Source organism: Erpetoichthys calabaricus, chromosome 13 (assembly GCF_900747795.2).
Source record: "Erpetoichthys calabaricus chromosome 13, fErpCal1.3, whole genome shotgun sequence".
NCBI classification, from domain to species: domain Eukaryota; kingdom Metazoa; phylum Chordata; class Cladistia; order Polypteriformes; family Polypteridae; genus Erpetoichthys; species Erpetoichthys calabaricus.
Window position 1 is genome coordinate 7,629,055 of NC_041406.2, and position 22,213 is coordinate 7,651,267.

A 22,213-nucleotide genomic window follows, 5' to 3' on the forward strand; every position below is an offset into this window, starting at 1 on the left:
TTCCCTTGTCTGACTTATCTTAAAGTCTTCTTGGGCCCTGAAACTGTCTGGAATCCCATTCAGAGTTGGTTCCTGCCTTGTGCGCAATGACGCTGGGATAGGCCTCAGCCCTCCATGATCCTGAATTGGATTACACGGGTGTGATAGTTCACACCTTATTTTCATAATGTGTATTATTTTCTTGAGGTGAGGTGCTGGCCACTGTCTATATAAATGTAATGAATTATTATTATTATTGGTGTTTGATTTGTAACGTGGCTATATTCAGAGCAGATTTAATAATATTACATTTTATTTATATAGCACCTTTCCCATGCTCAAGGCACTTAGAACTATGCGCACAATAAAAGAAATGAAACAAGTGTAAGAAAGTGTAGAATTAAGGTGAATTTTGCAAAAAGTGTTGTTAACAGGGAGGAGCGGCAACAACAAGCGTGCACCAGCGTCCCCTCTCCTGCTGCTAGAATTTAGAATTTTGCGTCCTGTTTGTGAGAGCTGTATTGCTGCCAATCCAAATAAAGCAGTTTGCATTAAACACTTCTTGTATTTCATCTGCACAATGCATATTATTATTATTTTTTTTATTCGTTTTTGACAGGTCACTTACATTGGAATGCAGCACTTCAGTTAGGGGAAGCAGTATAAAAGTATTATTTACAGCAAAATAAAGCAAGCAGCCCATTATCTCGGTATGCAGCTGGTTAGGTACAGTTTGTAGGCCCTGGGTTTAGCTAGAAATGGGTATGTACTGTAAACCAGATAAATCCTTGACTTGTGTAAAGTGATTACAATGTCAGATAAGGTAGATAAGCTGCTAAGGTGACATTTCTCTAGAATTCTCCTAGGAGAACCTTTGTCTTTATTCCAAGTAAGTGCCTAACCCAGATAACAATCTGCTGAGTGTTAAATTGTACTCCCTTATCTTTCAGTTTCAGACTTTATTCTGATATTTGTATGAGCTTACTTTCTTTGCCCTGTTCTTATTGCTTAATTCAGTAATGCACATAAAGTGTTAGTGTTTGCAGTCATTGTTGTTGCATTATTATTATTATTATTATTATAGTATTAGGGTGTTGTTCCCTGTTAGCCATTATGGATGTGGTGAGAAGTTAAGCAAAATGACACCTTTGATTGGCTAACTAGAAAGATTACAACATGCAAGCTTTCGCGGCAACTCAAGCCCCTTCTTCTGTTAAGATGTATTATTATTATTATAATTATTATTTGTAGTTGTGGTATTTAACTGACTCCTGTTTACTGATCATTTTTTACGTTCTCGCATACAAAGTATAGGGAACGTATTATTATCATCCAAAAATTCGACCTCGCAATTTTAATGAATCTCGACGTTTTAGACCTCCCTAAGTCCGATTTGACTTTCTCGTAGGGAAAGTGTTGGAATCGTCCAAAAATTCGATTTCGAGATTTTGATGAATCTCAATGTTTTTAGACCCCCGAAAAACAGTCCAAAAATACAATTTTTGGAATTATGTCTGTGTGTCTGTCTGCATGTGTGTGTCTATATGTAAACACGATAAGTACGCTTTCACTTAGGTCAACCAAATTTTGCGTACAAGTATTCGGTACAAAACGTAGATTTCGATCGACTTTGGGCTATTTCCACTAACTGGTAGTGGTACTTTTTTTTTATTCATGCGGCTGCAGAGTCCGATTTATTCAGCTTTACGTTTATTATAGTTGTTCAATATTAATTTGATTTGATTTGTTGTTGATGGTTCTTTAAGTCATTTTGGGTTGATTTTTTTTTTCCCTTTTCTCCCAGGGTTGATTATTTTTCCACAAAAATCCATTTTCCAAAAAGCACAGAATGCAATAGTTTCTCACATAAATCAACATAAAACATCTGTTGCTGCATGCAGTGCCCTGTCGCCGTGTGTTAGAGGTCTCTGGCTGCTGCGGGGCAACAGTGGAGGATCAGCTGATGCTGGTACCTCACTTTTGTTTTAGATCTCGATCTCTGGATCACTTGCACCAAAATTGGAGTCCGACAAGTCAGAGTCTAATCCAAAATAATAGAATATAATGTTCGTCCAGTGAGTATTTTGCTTTGTGCGTTTTTTTCGCTGTCTCATCTGATGTCGATGCCATTCCAGTAATTGTTTACTCTATAGTACTCGGGCACGGGCAGAGTGGTGGCTCTGAGGCTAGGGATCTGCACTGGCATTCAGAAGGTTGCCAGTTTAAATCCCACAAACGCCAGAAGTGACACTACTCCATTGGGCCCTTGCAATTGCTCTGTCCTGGGTGTGACGTTACCCTGCGTCCAGCCCTGCAAATAGGCCCTCCAACCTGCTGGGAAAAAACCTAGGGGTTGGTGGCAGAATTGGCACTCCAGCCACCATAAAAACAAAACCTCACACTGTTCCATCTGAACAAGTGTGGTGCTGAGGTGTCATCCGTTGCAAGGCTGCACTATTAATCTGGGAAAGGTTGAGGGCTCTGCATCGGTCTGTTGTGGTGAAAAAGCCATAAGGCAAAGCTCTCAATATACCAGTTGATCTATGTTCCTACCCTCACCTATGGTCATGAGCTGTGGGCAGTGACTGAAAGAACGAGATTGCGAATACAAGCGGCTGAAATGACTTTCCTCCGCTGGGCGTCTGGGCTTTCCTTTAAAGATAAGGTGAGAAGCTCAGTCATCCGGGAGGGGCTCAGAGTAGAGCCGCTGCTCCTCCGCATCGAGAGGAGTCAGATGAGGTGGCTCGGGCATCTGATCAGGATGCCTCCTGGACGCCTCCCTGGTAAGGTGTTCCGGGCACGTCTAACTGGGAGGAGGCCCCGGGGAAGACTCAGGACACGCTGGAGGGACTATGTCTCCCGGCTGGCCTGGGAACGCCTCGGGATTCTCCCGGAAGAGCTAGAAGAAGTGGCTGAGGAGAGGGAAGTCTGGGCATCTCTGCTCAAGCTGCTGCCCCCGCGACCCGACCTCGGATAAGCAGAAGAGGATGGATGGATGGATGGATGGATGGATGGATGGATGGATGGATGGATTAGGTAAGAGCCCCAGCCATCCTCCACAATAGATACATTCGAGAGAACCAAAATATCAGAATACTTAAATGTATTGCAAGCAACAGTTTCGGGGAGCGTAAATTCACTTGGGCTTAAACCTCACAAGTCCAGTGCACATGAGAAGTAAAAAAAACACAGAGAGTGCAATAGAGGGGCACAGACAAAGTGATCCGTTTATTCTCTGGAATCAGCAGCATGGAGATGGAAAACATTTTATGAATGTCAGTCTGTGCACGGAATCCCAAAGTAATGGCATCTGGGGATCTCCCTGTGGTGGATGCCGCAACTCATCAGCTGGCAGAAGGGGGCTATGTCCACAAGTCAGTAAGGCAAGAGCTGCAATGCCAACAACCTTATCAGGCAACCATTTAGATGCTGGATTTGTGGGTGTCTAGAAAGGCGATGGAGGACTGGTGCGGCACACTAACAGCAGGGGTAGGGTAGGGGAGAGTGTGGAAGACAAAGATCATCCATCCATTTTCCAACCCGCTAAATCCGAACACAGGGTCACGGGGGTCTGCTGGAGCCAATCCCAGCCAACACAGGGCACAAGGCAGGAACCAATCCCGGGCACGGTGCCAACCCACTGCAGAAGACAAAGATCTGCACACTGAATGTGAGCGGAGGACTGGCATCCACTGTCAGACTTTTGAGCCTGTGCTGCAAGGGACCAAGCACTACACACTCGGCTGGCTGTCCTATTCAACGTCTGCTGCCACAGCCCTGTGATGTCATGCTGGCCTTGCAAAGCCTCATGGGATACTCTGGGAAATTAAGTTTGCCTAAGACAGAAGCATTGTAACATTTCAGGGAAAAAGGCCACCGGCAAACCCATTTCTCTGTAAGAAGTGATTTGGCAAAATTTGACGATCAACAGTATTTGCTGTCATTAGGATGATAAACCTCAGTGAGATTAACGTTCAAATATCTGCTACTGAAATATGTCATAGTTCTCAATATGCAATCAGACATTATTTCACAGTCCCCACCACCGTGCACTATTGACCACCCTGCAGGATGGGCTCCATTGACTTCTGTTGGTTTCCACTTTCTGAATTGGCACAAGCCAGAATTTTGTGCCAACAGCCACAAGGCACAAACTAAAACTGGGATGTCCCAGGGTGGGCTCACCCACACGTTTTCTCTATTTATTATTAAGGCTGCTAAACGGTTACTTTCAAGAACCGAAGGCTTATTCATATTAAACAACCGCTCAATAAACCCAATCTCAAATGCCACCTTATTGTAAAATAATAAGGTGCCCTTAAATTACCAGGCAGTGTGTAGCCTGCTCTTTTTGACATTGAGATACAATACAATATAATGAAATTTATTTTTGTGTATCCCAAAATCGCACAAGAAGTGCCGCAATGGGCATTAACAGGCCCTGCCTCTTGACAGCCCCCCAGCATCGACTCTCTAAGAAGACAAGGAAAAACTCCCAAAAAAACGGGAGAAACCTCCGGAAAGGCAGTTCAGAGAGAGACCCCTTTCCAGGTAGGTTGGGCGTGCAGTGGGTGTCAAAAAAAAGGGGAAGGTAAATACAACACAATACACAGCACGGGACACGAGTAATCCTCAATATAATATAATAGTACAATAGAAATATTACAAGTACAGAGCAGAATTCAGCAGTAGATATCACATCATGGGATTTGGAGACCTTGGCCAGCAAGCAGCTTCCCCCTATTGGCCATTCCACAGCTAAGACAGCGCTGGGCCAGCCAATCCAATGAAAGGACCCCTCTACACGACGATTCCTGTGATCCTCCATCAGAGATGACTTTACCTGAGGTAGTCAAAACAACTTGGCAGGTGGGCAGTGGCAGCAAGTGCCATATTTGAATACTGAGAAGAGAAACAGAATAGGTGAGGGTTAGTAACAGATTATAACTGTCATATCACTTATGTTTTAGTGCTAATGACCAACAACAGAGATTCAGTCTATACATTTAATCAGCAGCTCTAGTCAGGGTGTGCTAAACTGAAGTAGTGAGTCCTCAGCCAGGATTTGAAAGCTGAGACTGAAGGGGCAGACCAGTCCATCCATCCATATTACTTCCAGTAATTCTTTCTCAGTGTTATCTCTTTGTTTCACCTCCGTCTGTGTTGCTGTTCTGCCATGTTTGGAGCAGGCAGGGCCAGGCTGGTCCAACCTTGACTTGATGGTGAAGGAGAGTCTTAAGGAGAAATTAATTTGTTTCAGATTTGCGTGTAATAATAAATATTGCTAGTCCAAAAGTCATGCTGACAGTAAACATTGAATTTCTTTCATAATCTGTGTAAAGTTTTTGAAATGTAGACAAGGCTTTATTGACGACTCTCAGTTATTAATATCCTGTTATTAAGCCCTAAACATGATAAAGATAAAACCACAAGTAGTAAGCTGAAGGATATGAGTCTGTTAATTACTTTTTATGACACATGTACCACTTGACCACATGGACTGCTTGATTTTTTATTTATTTATTTATTTTTTTGTTTTGTGGGCTGCAATACATTTTTAAAATAACCTTAAATATCCATCCATTTCGAGATTTAGATGACAGTTCATCTCTGGCCATACTCGCTTCCAAATTCAAATTAATTTATTCTCAGGCTGTTGAGTGTTATACCTCAGATGTGCCTATCTTTAGGATGTCTGTCGGGGAGGAAACTCATTAGAAGGTGCAAACTGCACACTGTCACCTGGCTAAGAATGTGTCACCACGCGTGTGCTGATATGGCCTTGAGATGCACTGACCTACTAAGGTGAGAAATAAATGTTGAACCGATGACTTGGTGGTGTCAGTTTGAACCGCATTACAGCAGACACCACTCGTTGAGGTGCCGTCAGTATTAAATTCAGACGCTTCTTACATAAAATATTGTGTGTATTTACACCTATGACATGCTTTGGCAACGTAGTTGAACATCACCAAGGCACATTGTGTTGCTTTTGATTGTTCTGACTTCAATTTAAAATTTCAATGTTTAATTACGTAAAGATTTCAGTTACAACCACTTAATATTATTAACTAGCAGTCCCCCGTGGCTCCACCCACGTAGTAGTTAAAGAGGACAGTGACGATGGCCCCGCCCGGCTCCCCACTCCTGACGTCACCCTTCCTCCTCCCCTCAGCCCGCAGCCTCTATCTCGGATAGCATGAATATATCACTCCTGCAAGTGAACTATGATTCTTAGCGCAATGTTCAAGCATATTATAGAAAAAAAACCTGATCTTATTCCATTAAGTAGTGCTCTCGTTCGCTAGCTAAGCAGAGGTAAGGTACACACCCTGAGACTGGCACGTGAGTGAACTAAATCGGTAGCTCAAGCGAACTATGATACATAGTGCAATGAGAGATGTCGCAAAATCATCCGGAATGTTCAAGCAAATTCTAGAAAAAAATCAGATCTAAATCTGTTAAGTAGTTCTCTCATTCGCTAGCTAAGCGGAGGTAAGATACGCTCTGAGGCTGGCATATGAGTGAGGAGAGCCTCGGCCCGCTGCGTGTCTCCTGGATTTGCACGAATACATCGGTACCGCAAGCGAACTATGATACTTAGCATCATGAGTGAAGTTGCAAAATCAACTGGAATGTTCAAGCAAATTATAGGAAAAAACCCGATCTAAATCCGTTAAGTAGTCCTCTCGTGAAAAGCAGACAGACAGACAAAGAGACGTTGGACTTTACATATATATATACAGTATATATATATATATATATATATATATATATATATATATGTGGTACCCAGCCGGGACACCCAAGAGGACTGGAGGAGGGCTCCAGACCACGAGGGGGCGGCCGCCCTGGTGGCTTTGGGGACCACAGGTACAGAGCTTTGAAGCTCAACCCTGTAGGGGCCCGTGGTCACCGCCAGGGGGCGCCCCGATGCCTTTGGAGCCCTGGCCCTCAGCATTTCCGCCACACCAGGGAAGAAGACCAGGGACACCCAGAGTGCTTCCGGGTACGCAGCCGGCACTTCCGCCACACTGGGGAGTGTCCGGCAGAAGATTGTTGGGAGGCACCTGGAGCACATCTGAGTGATTATAAAAGGGGCCACCTCCCTTCGTTCAGTGGCTGGAGTCGGGAGAGGAGCAGGACAGAGCTCGGAGGAGAGGAGTGGAGGCGGACCTGAAGAGAGGCCTGGACTTTGGGGGAGTTTTGGGGTTGTGTGTGCACTTATTATTGTAAATACTAGTTATAAAATAAACGTGTGGTGGTGCTTAAAACATGTCTGCCTGTCTGTGTCCGGGGCTCATTCCACAATATATATATATATATATATATATATATATATATATCACATCTGCACTCCATGAGAACTCCTATGACTTTGGTCAGTTCAGAATATCTGTTTTCTGAATAAAAGCAACACAGGTCGCTTCTGTTGACATACAGCTTGCAGAACTTCCCTTTTTATGATCCTTTGTTCTTTAAAAATCAATTCTCCCAGGCTGCATGCTACACCAATTGTATTCCGGCAACATCAAAGTTTGCTTACCTTAATGCCTGCTTTCTTTGACCTTGGCATCGTAAGCCATTAACTGAGCACATACACCACTGATTCCAAAGTACAGCACAGCCCAAAAACTGGAGTTGGCTGTAATTTGAACAAAGCCACGTTTTGCCATAATTAAAGGTGTTCGATGTTTGTATGAACTTTTTCTGAGTACAAATGATTTTAAAATGGTACATTGTTAGTTAAAAAATAAAACTGTCTTAGTTAGTGTGTGATGGTGTGTACTGTATGTTTAGTAACAACCCATGAAATCGTTTGTTTTTACATGAAATTTATGAAGTGATGTATGATGGCATGAAGTTGTGAATTAGCCACCCGTTTTCAAAAAGGCCAGTCATGAGATTTCTGAGAATTGTCTCATTTAGCAGTTTAGCCTTTTCATCTTTTTTTGGTTAACCTACAAATCAATGATAATGGCTTCTTTGATGTCAACTGCTCTTCTTCCTCTTCTTCTTTCGGCTGCTCCCGTTACAGGTTGCCGCAGCAGATCATCTTATTCCATCTCTTCCTGTCCTCTACATGTTGCTCTGTCACACCCATCACCTGCATGTCCTCTTTCACCACATCCATAAGCCTCCTTTCTTAGGCCTTCCTGTTCTCCCCTTGCCTAGCAGCTCCATCCTTAGCATCCTTCTCTCATTATACCCAGCATCTCTCCTCTACACAGCTCCAAACCAATGCACTCTCACCTCTCTGACTTTGTCTCCCAACCGTTCAACTTGAGTCGACCCTCTAATGTCCTCATTTCTAATCCTGTGCATCCTCGTCACACCCAATGTAAATCTTAGCATCTTTAACTCTGCCACCTCCAGCTCTGTCTCCTGCTTTCTGGTCAGTGCCACCATCTCCAGCCCATATAACATAGCTGGTCTCACTACCATCCTGTAGACCTTCCCTGTCACTCTTGCTGATACCCATCTGTCACAAATCACTCCTGACACTCTTCTCCACCCTGCCTGCACTCTCTTTTTCACTTCTCGTCTACAATCCCCATTACTCTGTACTGTTGATCCCAAGTATTTAAACTCATCCACCTTCGCCAACTCTACTCCCTGCATTTTCACCATTCCACTGACTTCCCTCTCACTCACACACATGTATTCTGTTGTGGTGGTCCTTTTGACCTTCATTCCTCTCTTCTCTAGAGCAGATCTCCAACTCTCCAGGGTCTTCTTGTAACGGCCACCCCTTACCCAGCACGCAGCTACACTACCAAGACCTGTGGCCTGGATAAATTACGGAGATGAATCTTATATATCAAGCCGTACCTCTAACATAATATTTTACCCTCAATCGACAGTTTACACAAGCAAGCAAAAGCAGATATGTCAAATAAGTGAATATATTAAATGGAACACAACACATTCCTCACGTAGAAAAAAAATATATATGTATATCCCTCCACCAAAGCAACAACGTGACAACACCATATATATATATATATATATATATATATATATATATATATATATATATATATATATATATATACACACAATAACAAACCCTCCCTTGTCCCAGTAACATACAACAAACACAAAATACAAATAACAATGAATGAATACGGAAAATGCCAATGATAGTGAACTTGAGTCCGAGTATACAACTGTCCTGAATAAGGATGACTGGTCAACAGATAAGTGATGTGTTTGAATTTCCCAGAAAAAATGGAACAACCTCACCGTGAATCCTCGGCGTGTGGTGGATAATGTAGTCCAACCCTGGGGTCTCTGGCGATGATTGAACTGAAGTAAGTCCAACAGAATGAAAAACAAACTGGATACCAAAGCGCGATGTGGAAAAATAACAGGTGATGGTAGTTCGTTGTAGTGAAATGTAATCTCCGTCTTTCTCTTTCCTCCCGGTCTGTTCCCTCCTGATTGTTTGTTTATATAGTAATGAGCCGGATGTAATTAATTAATTGTAAACAGGTGCTTTCCATCTTGGGGCTACGGTCTCTCTCCATCATCCGTCCCCCCCCTGTATTTATGGGGACGACATTCACTGACGTACACATTATAAACAGCAAACGGGACGATGGAAACAAAACGCACTCAGTACAAACATTGACAACACTATTACTGTGTAGTCCCGCTTCATCCTCAACCTGCTCCCTACTCTCACTACAGATCACAATGTCATCAGCAAACATCACAGTCCACGGGGACTCCTGTCTAATCTCGTCTGTCAACCTGTCCATCACCATTGCAAATAAGAAAGGGCTCAGAGCCGATCCCTGATGTAATCCCACCTCCGTCACTCCTACCGTAGACCTCACCACGGTCACACTTCCCTCGTACATATCCTGTACAACTCTTACGTACTTCTCTGCCACTCCCGACTTCCTCATACAATACCACAACTCCTCTCTCCTCACCCTGTCATTTGCTTTCTCCAGGTCCACAGAGACGCAATGCGACTCCTTCTGGCCTTCTCTATACTTCTCCATCAACACCCTCAGAGGAAAATGATGATGTCAACTGGTAATTGATATTAAAATCAGACCTCATAGTGATGTTGGCTCAGCTGATAATAGGGCAATCTACAGTTTGGTCCATACGTTTTTAGACAGTGACACAGTTTTCATAATTTTGTCTCTATACACCATTTCAGTGGATCTGAAATGAAGAAATAATTGCATGATTGAGTGTAATCTTTCAACATTAATTCAAAGGGTTTACCAAAAATATTGCATGAGCCATTTAGAAGCGACAGTCATTTTTATACATGGGTCCCCCTATTTTCAGGGGCTCAAAAGTACGAGGTGCGACACAAAAATAACCAGACTGGACTTGGGGCTTTCCTGGAAAACCGTCTGGAGGTTGGTTGGACATGAGTCCTAGAACTATAACCCTCCTACACGCCCTCTCAAACCGCCGACCGCCTAGGTATATCCTGTGTAAAACCCAGTCAGTATTTGCACAACAACTGCTACACGTGTTGCCGCGATAATATCGGGTGAAAGAATCGAACAGTGACATCAAATTTCTCACAAATTTTCTCTTTTTCCGTAAAGCAGTTTTTGACTGACAAAAACACTCCTGTCCTTGGTCATCCTCCCTATTCGCCCAATTTACAGTAGCTCCCTGTGATTTTTACTTGTTCCTGAAAATCAAAAGTGACCTGAAGGGAAGATCCTGTTGAATTTTAATTAATTAATTGAAGAGCCTGTTGAAGATCCTCAAGCAAGAAGACTTCCAGCACTGTTTCAATCAGTGGAAGATACGTATGGAGCGGTGTAGAGATCGGGAGGGGGAGTATAGAGAAGGTGACAATGTTTAGAATTCTATAATTCATCAATGAATATATATTTTTTTTACCCATCTGGTTATTTTTGTGTCTCACCTCGTATTTGGACATTTGACTGTCAAGCTGTTCATTGTCGGGTCTGAACAGGTCTTGATTCCTATTGTGGAATTTGTCAACTGTCAACTCTCAATATGGTCCAAAGAGCTGTGCATACAAGTAGCCAGGGAAAACAAAACAAACCCATCAGAGAGGCAGCAGAAATACAAGAAGTGATCAGATCAACCATTTGGCAGATTCTTAATGAGAAGGAACACACTGGTGAACTCAGCAACACCAGAAGGCCTGGACAACCATAGAAAATCACTGTGCTGGATGAACGCAGAATTCTTTACTTGGTGAATAAGAACCTCATCACAACACTTAGCCAAACCAAGACCATTCTCTGGGAGGTCGGCCTGTCATTGCCAAAGTCCACAATCGGGAGAAAACATCATGAAAGTAAAGACAGAGGGTTTACCACAAGCTGCAAACCACTGGTAAGCCTCAAGCATAGGAAGGACAGATTAGACTTTGCCCAAAACCATTTTTTAAAAGCCTGTCAAGTTCTGGAAAAGTTTTCTGTGGACAAAATAAACTACGATCAATATGTACCAGAATGATGGATAGAGAAGAGTATGGAGAAGAGAAGAAATGGTTCATGATCCGATGAATACCACGTCATCTAGGAAACATGGAGGAACATTGCGGTGTTATGGCCTGACCATACATGGCTGCCAATGATGTCAGTCACTGGTGTTTCTTGATGATATGACTGCTGGCAGAAGTCGCAGGATGAATTTTGAAGTGTAGAGGGCGCAATACTGTCTGCTCAGATTCAGACAAACTGATAGGATGATACTTCACAGTACAGATGGACAAGGAGCTAAAACATCCTGGGACAGCAAAACAAGTGCTTTACAAGGCAAAGTAGTGGAATATTCTTAAATGGCCAAGTCAACCAACTGACCTCAACCCAATCGGTCAAAACAAAATTGAAGGCAGAAAGTCCAACGAACAAGCAGCACCTGAAGACAGTGGTAGTAAAGGCCTGGTAGAGCATCAGTGGAGTGGAAACCAGCACTTGGAGATGGTTCAGACTTCAGGCAGTCATTGACTGGAAAGGACTGTCAACCAAATATTGGAACTTATTATATTTATGATTATGCTAGTTTGTCCAAATACTTTTGATCCCCTGAAAATGGGGGGACTTTTTATCATTCGTAAACGGCTCATATGATGTTTTTGGTAAACCCCTTAAATGAAAGCTGAAAGTCTACACTTCAATCACAACTGGATTGCTTCACTTCAAATCCATTGAGGGCGACGCACAGAGCCAAAATTATGAAAATTGTATCACTGTCCAAATACTTTATGGACCTAACGGCATATAAATAAAGTTGTTTTCATTTTTCTTTGTTCATCAGTTATGCAAAAACAGGCAGAACAGACTGTCACAATAGTTTTCCTGTGTGTTGTTGTTGTTGGTCCAACTTAAAATACGAGCTGAATGATGTATCAGGTAGAGAGGGTTGCAACCCAAAAACCAGCACCAACAAGGGAACTACAATTCCCATCAGGCAGCAGGATAGGACTGGGACTGGTGGCAGAACATTGTTTCAGCTTAATTACAGCTTTTGTCTAAGATACGTCATTTTCTTTCATTGTGGGTTGTGTGCAGGCATGGTTTTTGAGCCATGAATTTTCAAGACAGTTTCGCCAATTTATTTTTTTTTTACCTATGGCCCATTTCTGAGACATTTACAAGTTTGAAGGTGCATGGCTTTTTCAGAACCGTTCTTTCAGCCCTCCAAAAATCTTCTGAAAGAGGCATTGATCTGAAGTAGCTGCTTGTAGAATTAAATGCTTAAAATTACTTTTTTGCTTCATGTCTTTTAGTTCTGTGTGCTGAAAGAGTGGGCCAGATGACTTAAACATCCAAATCACCCTTTTTAGTGAGTTTTGTGGTGGTAAAATGTAGTATCAGTTTTGTGAAACTTAATGCAAAAGGAAACGTAGCTGTCTCACTCACCCCTGCCTGTTGTGTTCTGAAGTTTTATCATACTGTGGACTATGGCCGGCAGTTTATGCCCGGCCAAGACCACCAAGCCGCCAGGTGGAGCCCTCCCTGCAACTTGGAGATGCCCCGAATTCCAGCAGGGCATCATGGACCATGGAGTTTTAATACACAGCCCTGCTGGATAACGTCGGGGCCACCAGAGGACGCTGCAGGGAGACACAGAGATGTTTATTTCCCATACAGCCCGGAAGTACATCCCTGTCATATGGTTGGAAGAAATAAAGTGTTTCCGGGCTGATGAAGAAAAGGACTTTTGACCTGACCCAGAAGTGCTGGATAATCACATGGACTGAGGGCTTAGAAGCACTTCCGGGTCATGAACTATAAAAAGGAATGTGGGAGATCCCTTAGTTGAGCTGAGTCGGGAGAAAGGGTGGCAACGCATCTGGGAGTGGAGGATTATTGATTATTGTAGTGAGAATTGATTGTTTATGAGTATTGTGGAGTGGAGGCTGCTTGGTGCACATTATTATTATAAAATAAAGCCATATTGGACTTTTATCTGGTGTCTGGCGTATTGTTCGAGGGTTCAAGGGAGCGATAGTACCCCCTATCTGTGACAATACGTAACAAACAGAGTGAGATTTGAGCCGCCATACTAGAACAGTGTGGCCACTTGCTCTTGTGTTGATCAAACGTGCTGTAGTGAGAAAGGCCCGGGTTCAGACTGGGTATTGGGCAGTCAGCTGGCAGACCCTGTATAACTAAAAGGTGAAAAGGGTTCAAAAACAAGGTACAGGCACGCAGTGGTGCAAACGTCACAATACTGATGGAATTTCCACACAGATAATACAAAGAAGAGAGTCAAATGCTGACACTGGTCTCCCAGTTCAAATGAACATCTGCTTCCGGTAAGAGGATCCTTTATATGTGGTGGTATCAAAGCAGTAAGCGGAATTTAGGTCACATGATCCTCTGAGCTTCTGGACTGTGGAGAGAGATGAAGACTGAGCTGATGATGGCGCCCTCTCATTGTCTGAGGTGGAATTGCCCTGAATGGTGACCCCTGAGTGCTCATGCCTGACAGTGCATATCAGAATTTGACTGTACTGTATATACATAACAATATGTCAGAAATTGACTGATGGCACTACATTTCTTTTATCGAAACTAAACCTCATGTTTTTGAAAAGCCAATACTATCACGTACCCGTATATTATTACTGAGTGTGACAGAGATAAGCCTTTATACAAATATACCTGGACAATACCCGATACTTTGGCTCGTAAACACATTCATGAGTTGTGGTTCTGATTAGATATGTCAGAATTTCATTGACACGTGACAGTAAACTTGAACCCTAATTAAGTCACAGAAGCAGGCGTTCTCACTTAACACCACGCACTTTGCTGTGTGAAATGTGGGCTTTCTGTTCATTTTTCACTTTGAGTGCCAGCGACAGCAAAGCTGCAGCAGCAGCATGTGACACTTGTTCTCCTGTTCAGAAAAGTTGTCTGTGACTCTACAGTGACATCTTAGGTTCATGTTAGAGCCATAGATCTTAAGTAGTTGCTTGTACAGTAAACGTAGTGAGAAAAGCGCTATATAAATCTAAAGAATTGTTATTATTAATAATTAAATGCTTAAAATTATTTTTGCTTTGTCTTTTAGTTCTGTGTGCTGAAAGAGTGGGCCAGATGACTAAAACATACAATGACATAGATGCTGTCACACGTCTGCTTGAAGAGGTAAGTCTCTCTTGACTTGCTGGAGCTTTAAAAGGATGCATTGCCATTGATGGTATTCTGCTTTAGTTATTAAAATCAAAAGCGCTTAACATAAAACCGTAGACTTGAATGTATGTTTAACTAGCAAGGTTCAGCAGACCTCATGAATTCACACGTATTTGCAACCAATCCGAGAATTTGTGGTGTAGGAGCAGCAAACATTCATCTTTTTTAGTTGGAGAGAATCTTTAAGCCAAGGGTCACCAAGTCCGGTCCTGGAGGACCACCATGGCTGCAGGTTTTCATTCTAACCCTTTTCTGAATGAGTGACCTGTTTTTTGCTGCTAATTAACTTCTTTTGAACTCTTGAAGACCCCTTAGTTGTCTCTTTTTCCTTAATTAGCAGCCAAACAATAATGAGATGCAAAATGAGCCAAAACAACTGGTGTCCATCATACAATATCTGAAAAAAAAGAAAGATGAAGCTCTCAGGAATGTTGATCTGCTCAGGTCCACAAAACATTTTAGATTTGTTCTCCTGAATTTCTCCATCGTTCCTCTGAGTTGCTTCATTTCTTTCCTTAAACGGCACCCAAACAGAAATGAAATGTGAAGTGAGTGAGCCAACAGAAGACCACCTAAGTCAGAGCCTCAAACTCCAACCAGCTGCTTAATGAGGTACCGATTCCTGTCGTTAATTAAACCAGAACTTTAATTTCATGGCTTGGTGCATTAGCAGACATTTTCTGAAAATTGTTGATTTTCTCTAAGAGCTCTGGTAAAATGTTTTGTGGACCTGAGCAGATCAACATTCATGAGACGTTCACATTTCTTTATTTTCAGATATTGTATGATGGACACCAGTTGTTTTGGCTCATTTTGTATCTCATTATTGTTTGGCTGCTAATTAAGGAAAAAGAAACAATTAAGGGGTCTGAGTCTTCAAGAGGAAGTCAATTAAAATGAATTCAAAAGAAGTTAATTAGCAGCAAAAACAGGTCACTCCTTCAAAAAACGGTTAGAATGAAATCCTGCATCCATGGTGGTCCTCCAGGACTGGAGTTGGCGACCCCTGCTTAAGCAGTAGTTAGCGATAGTTATCTATAAAAACAATGCAGAAAACCTAGATTTTTATATCTCTACAGCAGTGGTTCCCAAACTTTTTCAATTCTCGGCGCCCTTGCTGAATCCAGGTTTTCCCAAGGTGCACCCCAATGTCAAACTCTAAATTTGCAAAATACCCAATAATTTTTTTTAATTAAAGGGTTAAGTAATAATAAATAAATCACGTATTTAAGTTCTCAAAAAAATGTAATTGAACAAATTCAACTACAGTCATATGAAAAAGTTTGGGAAGCCCTCTTAATTCTTTGGATTCTTGTTTCTCATTGGCTGAGCTTTCAAAGTATCAACTTCCTTTTAATATCTGACATGCCTTATGGACACAGTAGGATTTCAGCAGTGACATTAAGTTTATTGGATTAACAGAAAATATGCAATATGCATCATAACAAAATTAAAGAGGTGAATAAATGTGGGCACCCCAACAGAGATATGACATCAATAATTAGTTGAGCAAATCTAACAGCCTCTAGACACTATTGTCCTATAGCCTTTGATGAGTGTCTGGATTCTGGATGGAGGTATTGTTGTCAAGTTCAGTTCAATTTGATGGCTGCCTAGTATGGACAGCCTGCTTCAAATCATCCCATAGATTTTTAACGATATTCAAGTCAGGGAACTGTGATGGCCATTCCAGAACATTGTACTTCTCCCTCTGCATGAATGCCTTTGTAGATTTCCAACGGTGTTTTGGGTCATTGTCTTGCTGGAATATCCAACCCCTGCGTAACTTCCACTTTGTGACTGACACTTGAACATTATCTTGAAGAATTTGTTGATATTGGTTTGAGTTCATCTGACCCTCGACTTTAACAAGGGCCCCAGTCTCTGAACTAGCCACACAGCCCAACAGCATGATGGGACCTCCACCAAATTTGACAGTAGGTAGCAGGTGTTTTTCTTGGAATGCGGGGTTGTTCTTCTGCCATGCAAAATGCTTTTTGTTCTGACCAAATATCTCAATTTGTATCTCATCAGTCCAAAGCACTTTGTTTCAAAACGAATCTGGCTTGTCTAGGTGAGCATTGGCATACAACAAGCGACTCTGTTTGTGGCGTGAGTGCAGAAAGGGCTTCTTCTTTTTCATCACCCTGCCATACAGATGTTCTTTGTGCAAATTGTGCTGAATTGTAGAACGATGTCCAGATACACCGTCTGGTCTTTGGAGGTGATCTGTGGGTTGTCTGTCACCATTCTCACAATCCTGCTCATATGCCGCTCCTGTATTTTTCTTGGCCTGCCAGACCTGCTGGGTTTAACAGCAACTGTGCCTGTGGCCTTCCATTTCCTGATTCCATTCCTTACAGTTGAAACTGACAGTTTAAACCTCTGAGATGGCTTTTTGTAGCCTTCCCCTAAACCAGGAGACTCAACAATCTTTGTTTTCAGATCTTTGGAGAGTTGCTTTGAGGATCCCATGCTGTCACTCTTCAGAGGAGAGTCAAAGGGAAGGAAGCACAACTTGTAATTGACCTCCTTAAATTCCTTTATATCTCATGATTGGACACACCTGTCTATGAAGTTCAAGGCTTAACGACCTCATCACACCAAGTAATCAGCATTGAGCACTGACAGACATTCAAATCAGCACAATGACAAGGGGACCCACATTTGTGCACAGCCAGTTTTTCACATTTGATTTAATTTCATACAACTAAATACTGCGTCACTAAAAATCTTTGTTCGGAAAACACCGCAGTACTCAGATGTTACTAGGAAATGAAAGACAGACCACTGTTATCTTTATTGTTGAAAGGAGAGTCAATTATTATGCAGGCTGAGAGGGGTTCCCAAACTTTTCCATATGACTGTAATTATAATTAGTGGGATTCTGGTGTAGTGGGTCCGCGGCTATTGGCGGCTTTTAAATAACCCATTCACCGTGTCAGTCTCTGTGTGCATGGTTGTGCAGCCGCGGGGAGTTGATAGAGTAATTGGGGCTAGTCGTTCTCAACTGCTTAATTGGCTTCCTGTGGTGAGCAATTGAGATGCTGCACCAATGTAGCCATATAAGAACGGGCCGGCACAAAAAGAGAGTAAAAGGAAAGGAAACAGGCTTGGAGAGCGAGAGTGCGACATTGGGGCAAATGAAAGAAGACGAGCCAGCTAGCCAACATGAAGGAGAGAAGTCAGCGCAGTAAGAGGTCCCGGAACGAGAAAAGGATCTGCGCTTATGGGACGGATCGTACCCACTGAATGGGAGAGTGGGTACGATCGTGAAGGAGTCTGCCCTAGGGATCTGAGGAACGAAGTGCATCAGGGGCTTTGGTTCGAATAAGTGCCTGCCATCCTCCATAACAGCCGAACATAGAATGAGCACCATCAGTACAGACACCAGCTCACTTAGTCCACTACAAAGTATTTTCAGATATAAAAGTATCAAGGATCTCGAACAAGTCTTGACCCTTAGCACCATCAGTGATACTTTTACAATTTATTACTGTTCAGTAAAAACCGGTCCATTTTTAAAACATACATACGAGAAGAAATACTTCAAAAACTTCACTGGACTTAATCACAACAATATACGGTTGATACAATCTCTGAAAACTAATTCAACACTAAGACTATTTATATACGAACACAAAGTACCGAAAAAGTTTGACACACTACTAAAACAATCGAGAAACTTAATTATTGTAGCTTGCCTTCTAGTAACCATTTGTAGAGGCTTCTGCAAACAGTTATTACTAAGTGAGTTACTGGTTTGCACTGGTTCCGTCAGATGTCGTGTCCCATCACATTGAATTGAAAATGGAAATAAAATGATGAAAATTTTGTAATATTTTGCAGCACCCCAGCGAGGAAGACACGGCTTGTGCACACTTTGGGAACCACTGCCCTACAGCAATGTGTCATATTTGTTGTGGCGTTAATTATAAGATTACTACACTGTGTGGCACTGAACTAGTGTTCCAAAACATTTATACCATACCTTTGTAAGTTTCCTTGGGAAAAGATTTGTGCCAAGCATTAAATAACAGTAAATGTAGAAAATACACATTAGCCCATCTTCATACAGTACATGGCCAAATGCCCCACCATCACACCTATATGAGCTTGTGGAATATCCCATTCCAAAACATGGGCATTAATATGGAGTTGCCCCATCCATGAGGCTATAACAGCACCTGCACTTGTCTTTCCAGAGGATTTTGGAGTGTCCCTGTGGGAATTTGTGCCCATGGAAAAGTACTCACAAGCGAGGAGATTGTGTGTTGAGCAGATAAAAAGAGTACTTTGAGAGGCTGATGAATGGAGAGAACGAGAGAGAAGAGGTTGGATGGTGTGGAGATAGTGAATCAGGAAATGCAACGGATTAGCAAGGAGGAAGTAAGGACAGCTATGAAGAGGATGAAGAATGGAAAGGCTGTTGGTCCAGATGACATACCTGTGGAAGCATGGAGGTGTTTAGGAGAGATGGCAGTGGAGTTTTTAAATCAGATTGTTTAATGGAATCTTGGAAAGTGAGAGGATCCCTGAGGAGTGAAGAAGAAGTGGACTGGTGCCGATATTTAAGAATAAGGGGGATGTGCAGGACTGTAGTGACTACAGGGGAATAAAATTGATGAGCCACAGCATGAAGTTTTGGGAAAAGAGTAGTGGAAGCTCGGTTAAGAAATGAGGTGATGATTAGTGAGCAGCAGGATGGTTTCATGCCAAGAAAGAGCACCGCAGATGTGATGTTTGCTCTGAGGGTATTGATGGAGGAGTATAGAGAAGGCCAGAAGGAGTTGCATTGCGTCTTTGTGGACCTGGAGAAAGCAGATGACAGGGTGCCTCTAGAGGAGCTCTGGTATTGTATGAGGAAGTCAGGAGTGGCAGAGAAGTATGGAAGAGTTGTACAGGATATGTAAGAGGGAAGTATGACAGTGGTGAGGTCTGCGATAGGAATGACGGTGGTGGGATTACATCAGGGATCAGCTTGGAGTTCTTTCTTATTTGTAATGGTGATGGACAGGCTGACAGATGAGATTAGACAGGAGTCCCCGTGGACTGTGATGTCTGCTGATGACATTGTGATCTGTAGTGAGAGTAGGGAGCAGGTTGAGGAGACCCTGGAGAGGTGGAGATCTGCTCTAGAGAGGAGAGGAGTGAAGGTCAGTAGGAATACCAAGACAGAATACATGTGTGTGAATGAGAGGGAGGTCAGAGGAATGGTGAGGATGCAAGGAGTAGAGCTGGTGAAGGTGGATGAGTTTAAATACTTGAGATCAACAGTACAGAGTAATGGGGATTGTGGAAGAGAATTGAAGAAGAGAGTACAGGCAGGGTGGGATGGGTGGAGAAGAGTGTCAGGAGTGATTGGTGACAGATGGATATCAGCACGAGTGAAAGGGAAGTTCTACAGGACAGTAGTGAGACCAGCTATGTTATATGGGTTGGTGACGGTGGCACTGACCAGAAAGCAGGAGACAGAGCTGGAGGTGGCAGAGTTAGAGATGCTAAGATTTGCATTGGGTGTGACGAGGATGGACAGGATTAGAAATGAGGACATTAGAGGGTCAGCTCAAGTTGGACGGTTGGGAGACAAAGTCAGAGAGGCAAGATTGCGTTGGTTTGGACATGTGCAGAGGAGAGATAAGGGGTATATTGGGAGAAGGATGCTAAGGATGGAGCTGCCAGGGAAGTGGAAAAGAGGAAGACCTAAGAGAAGGTTTACAGAAGTGGTGAGAGGGGACATGCAGGTGATTGGTGTAACAGAGCAAGACGCCGAGGACAGGAAAATATGGAAGAAGATGATCCGCTGTGTCGACCCCTAACAGGAGCAGCTGAAAGAAGAAGAATGGCAGCCGCTCTCTGTATCCTGCATAGCACCTTGTGATTCGTGTCATGTCCTGCCACCAGCTTGTAGGCTTTTTTTTCCTGTATCTATTTTTTATTTTTATCTGTATTTATTTAATCAGCTCATGATCTTGTTTTTGCTTTTTTTTTATCTTTTTTGCTGTAATTACAGTATTTTACGTGCTTATTTTTCCTGTGCCTTTGCCATAATTTTCTCCTGTGGTTTCACTAGTACTTACAAACTATCATGTCAGGCAGATGATTTTGATGCTAAACTAATGGAGCTTCATTGCACCATGTGTAACAGATGGCCAGAAGCTCAACCCGGCTGGGACGCCCCGGAAGGATGGGGGAAGGAAGCTTTTTTTTAGGGCACTGCCTCCCCCAAGGCACTAGGTGGCAGCTTCCCTGCTATGCAATGGTGCCCTGGATTCCCACAGGGCACCTTGGGACTTGTAGTTTTGGTATCGCCAGGGGGTGCTGTGAATGAACCAGGGGACATGAGCTATCTGCCTGACCCAGATGATATATAAAGGACCACTGTAAGTTCAGTCAGCGAGCTTGAGTCGGGAGGAGGAGGAGGACGACAAAGCTTGTGGCAGAAGAAAGGAAAGACAGAGAGAGAGAGAAAAGGAAGGGACTGAGTACTTTGTGGCTGCATTGTGCACTGTGTGCTGTGCTGTAAAGGAAAAAACAGCGTGTGTGTTTGCACTTGTGTCCCTGTGCCTGGGCTATATTCCACACATGAAGATACATCAGCCCATCTGTCTGTTCATTTTCAAACTCGCTTATGTAATTCAGGGTCGAATACTAATAACAGAAGCAGAAAATTGGAGAACAGCCCTTCTCTAACACTTCAGAAGACGGACAATTACAGCTCATTTGGTGGGAACAAACCAGGACTTGAGAACTGTAGCGCTCTTCATTAGGGAAAGGAGAAACGCAGAACAGAGCAGACACATTTCAGTTGTTTCGCTACAAGTGTTACGGGGCTGCTGCCAGACATGATTAGTTTAGCAGTTAAAAATACATTTCTTGCTCTTTCCTAGTAACCTGTCCTCTTTTGCCCCATCTGCAATTTGAAACACTTAATGATTTACAAGAGCTTTGAAACCTGTCAAGAATTTGAGGTGTACAATACACCCCCAAAAATAGTGGTGGTTACGTTCCTAGGGCACCCGCGAATTGTGAAAAAGCGCAGCTGTTTGGATGTGGTTAAAAAATGCCTTTTAAATGCCTATTTTTATAGTTTAAACCCTAAACACAGTATGCCCCCAAAGCACTTTAATTACGTTGCAAACTCAGCTTAATACCTTAATACATTACCTAAAAACAGAATGTAAAGGTAAACCTGTCTACTGTACAGTACTGTACCGCTATGTCTCCCACGATGCTAGAATGTAAAATACCGATGTTACCGCTATACGTACTGTAATTCATTTAAACGCGTTTTCTTTGGTATGCGCTGTCATTTACTTTGTTATAAGTAAAGTAAATACATAACAATTTCATTTAATTAAAATACAGTAAAATGTATGGGTACTCACCAATGATGAATGATATTGATGATGATGAAGTAGCTGTGTAGTACGATGCACAAGATTTAAAACTCCTCAGGTGGCACCTCTTCTTCTGGTGCTTCAGGAGTCGTTGTATCTTTGGACGGGTCTTCTTCTGGTGGGGTTTTGTGTTGGCTTTTCTTTATTGGTTTCAGGAACATTGTTATAGGA

The 22,213-nt window shown here is 42.7% G+C and overlaps 1 protein-coding gene across 9 annotated transcripts in view; it reads left to right on the top strand.

Annotated features, from left to right (window-relative positions):
- Nucleotides 1-22,213, top strand: part of trak1a (trafficking protein, kinesin binding 1a) — a 294,945-nt gene that overhangs the window by 195,065 nt on the left and 77,667 nt on the right. For all 9 annotated transcript variants that reach the window (XM_051935640.1, XM_051935637.1, XM_051935638.1 and 6 more), the window contains one exon: nt 14,521-14,597. In XM_051935640.1, the coding sequence (XP_051791600.1) occupies nt 14,521-14,597 (77 nt within the window). The remainder of the gene's footprint in view (nt 1-14,520; nt 14,598-22,213) is intronic.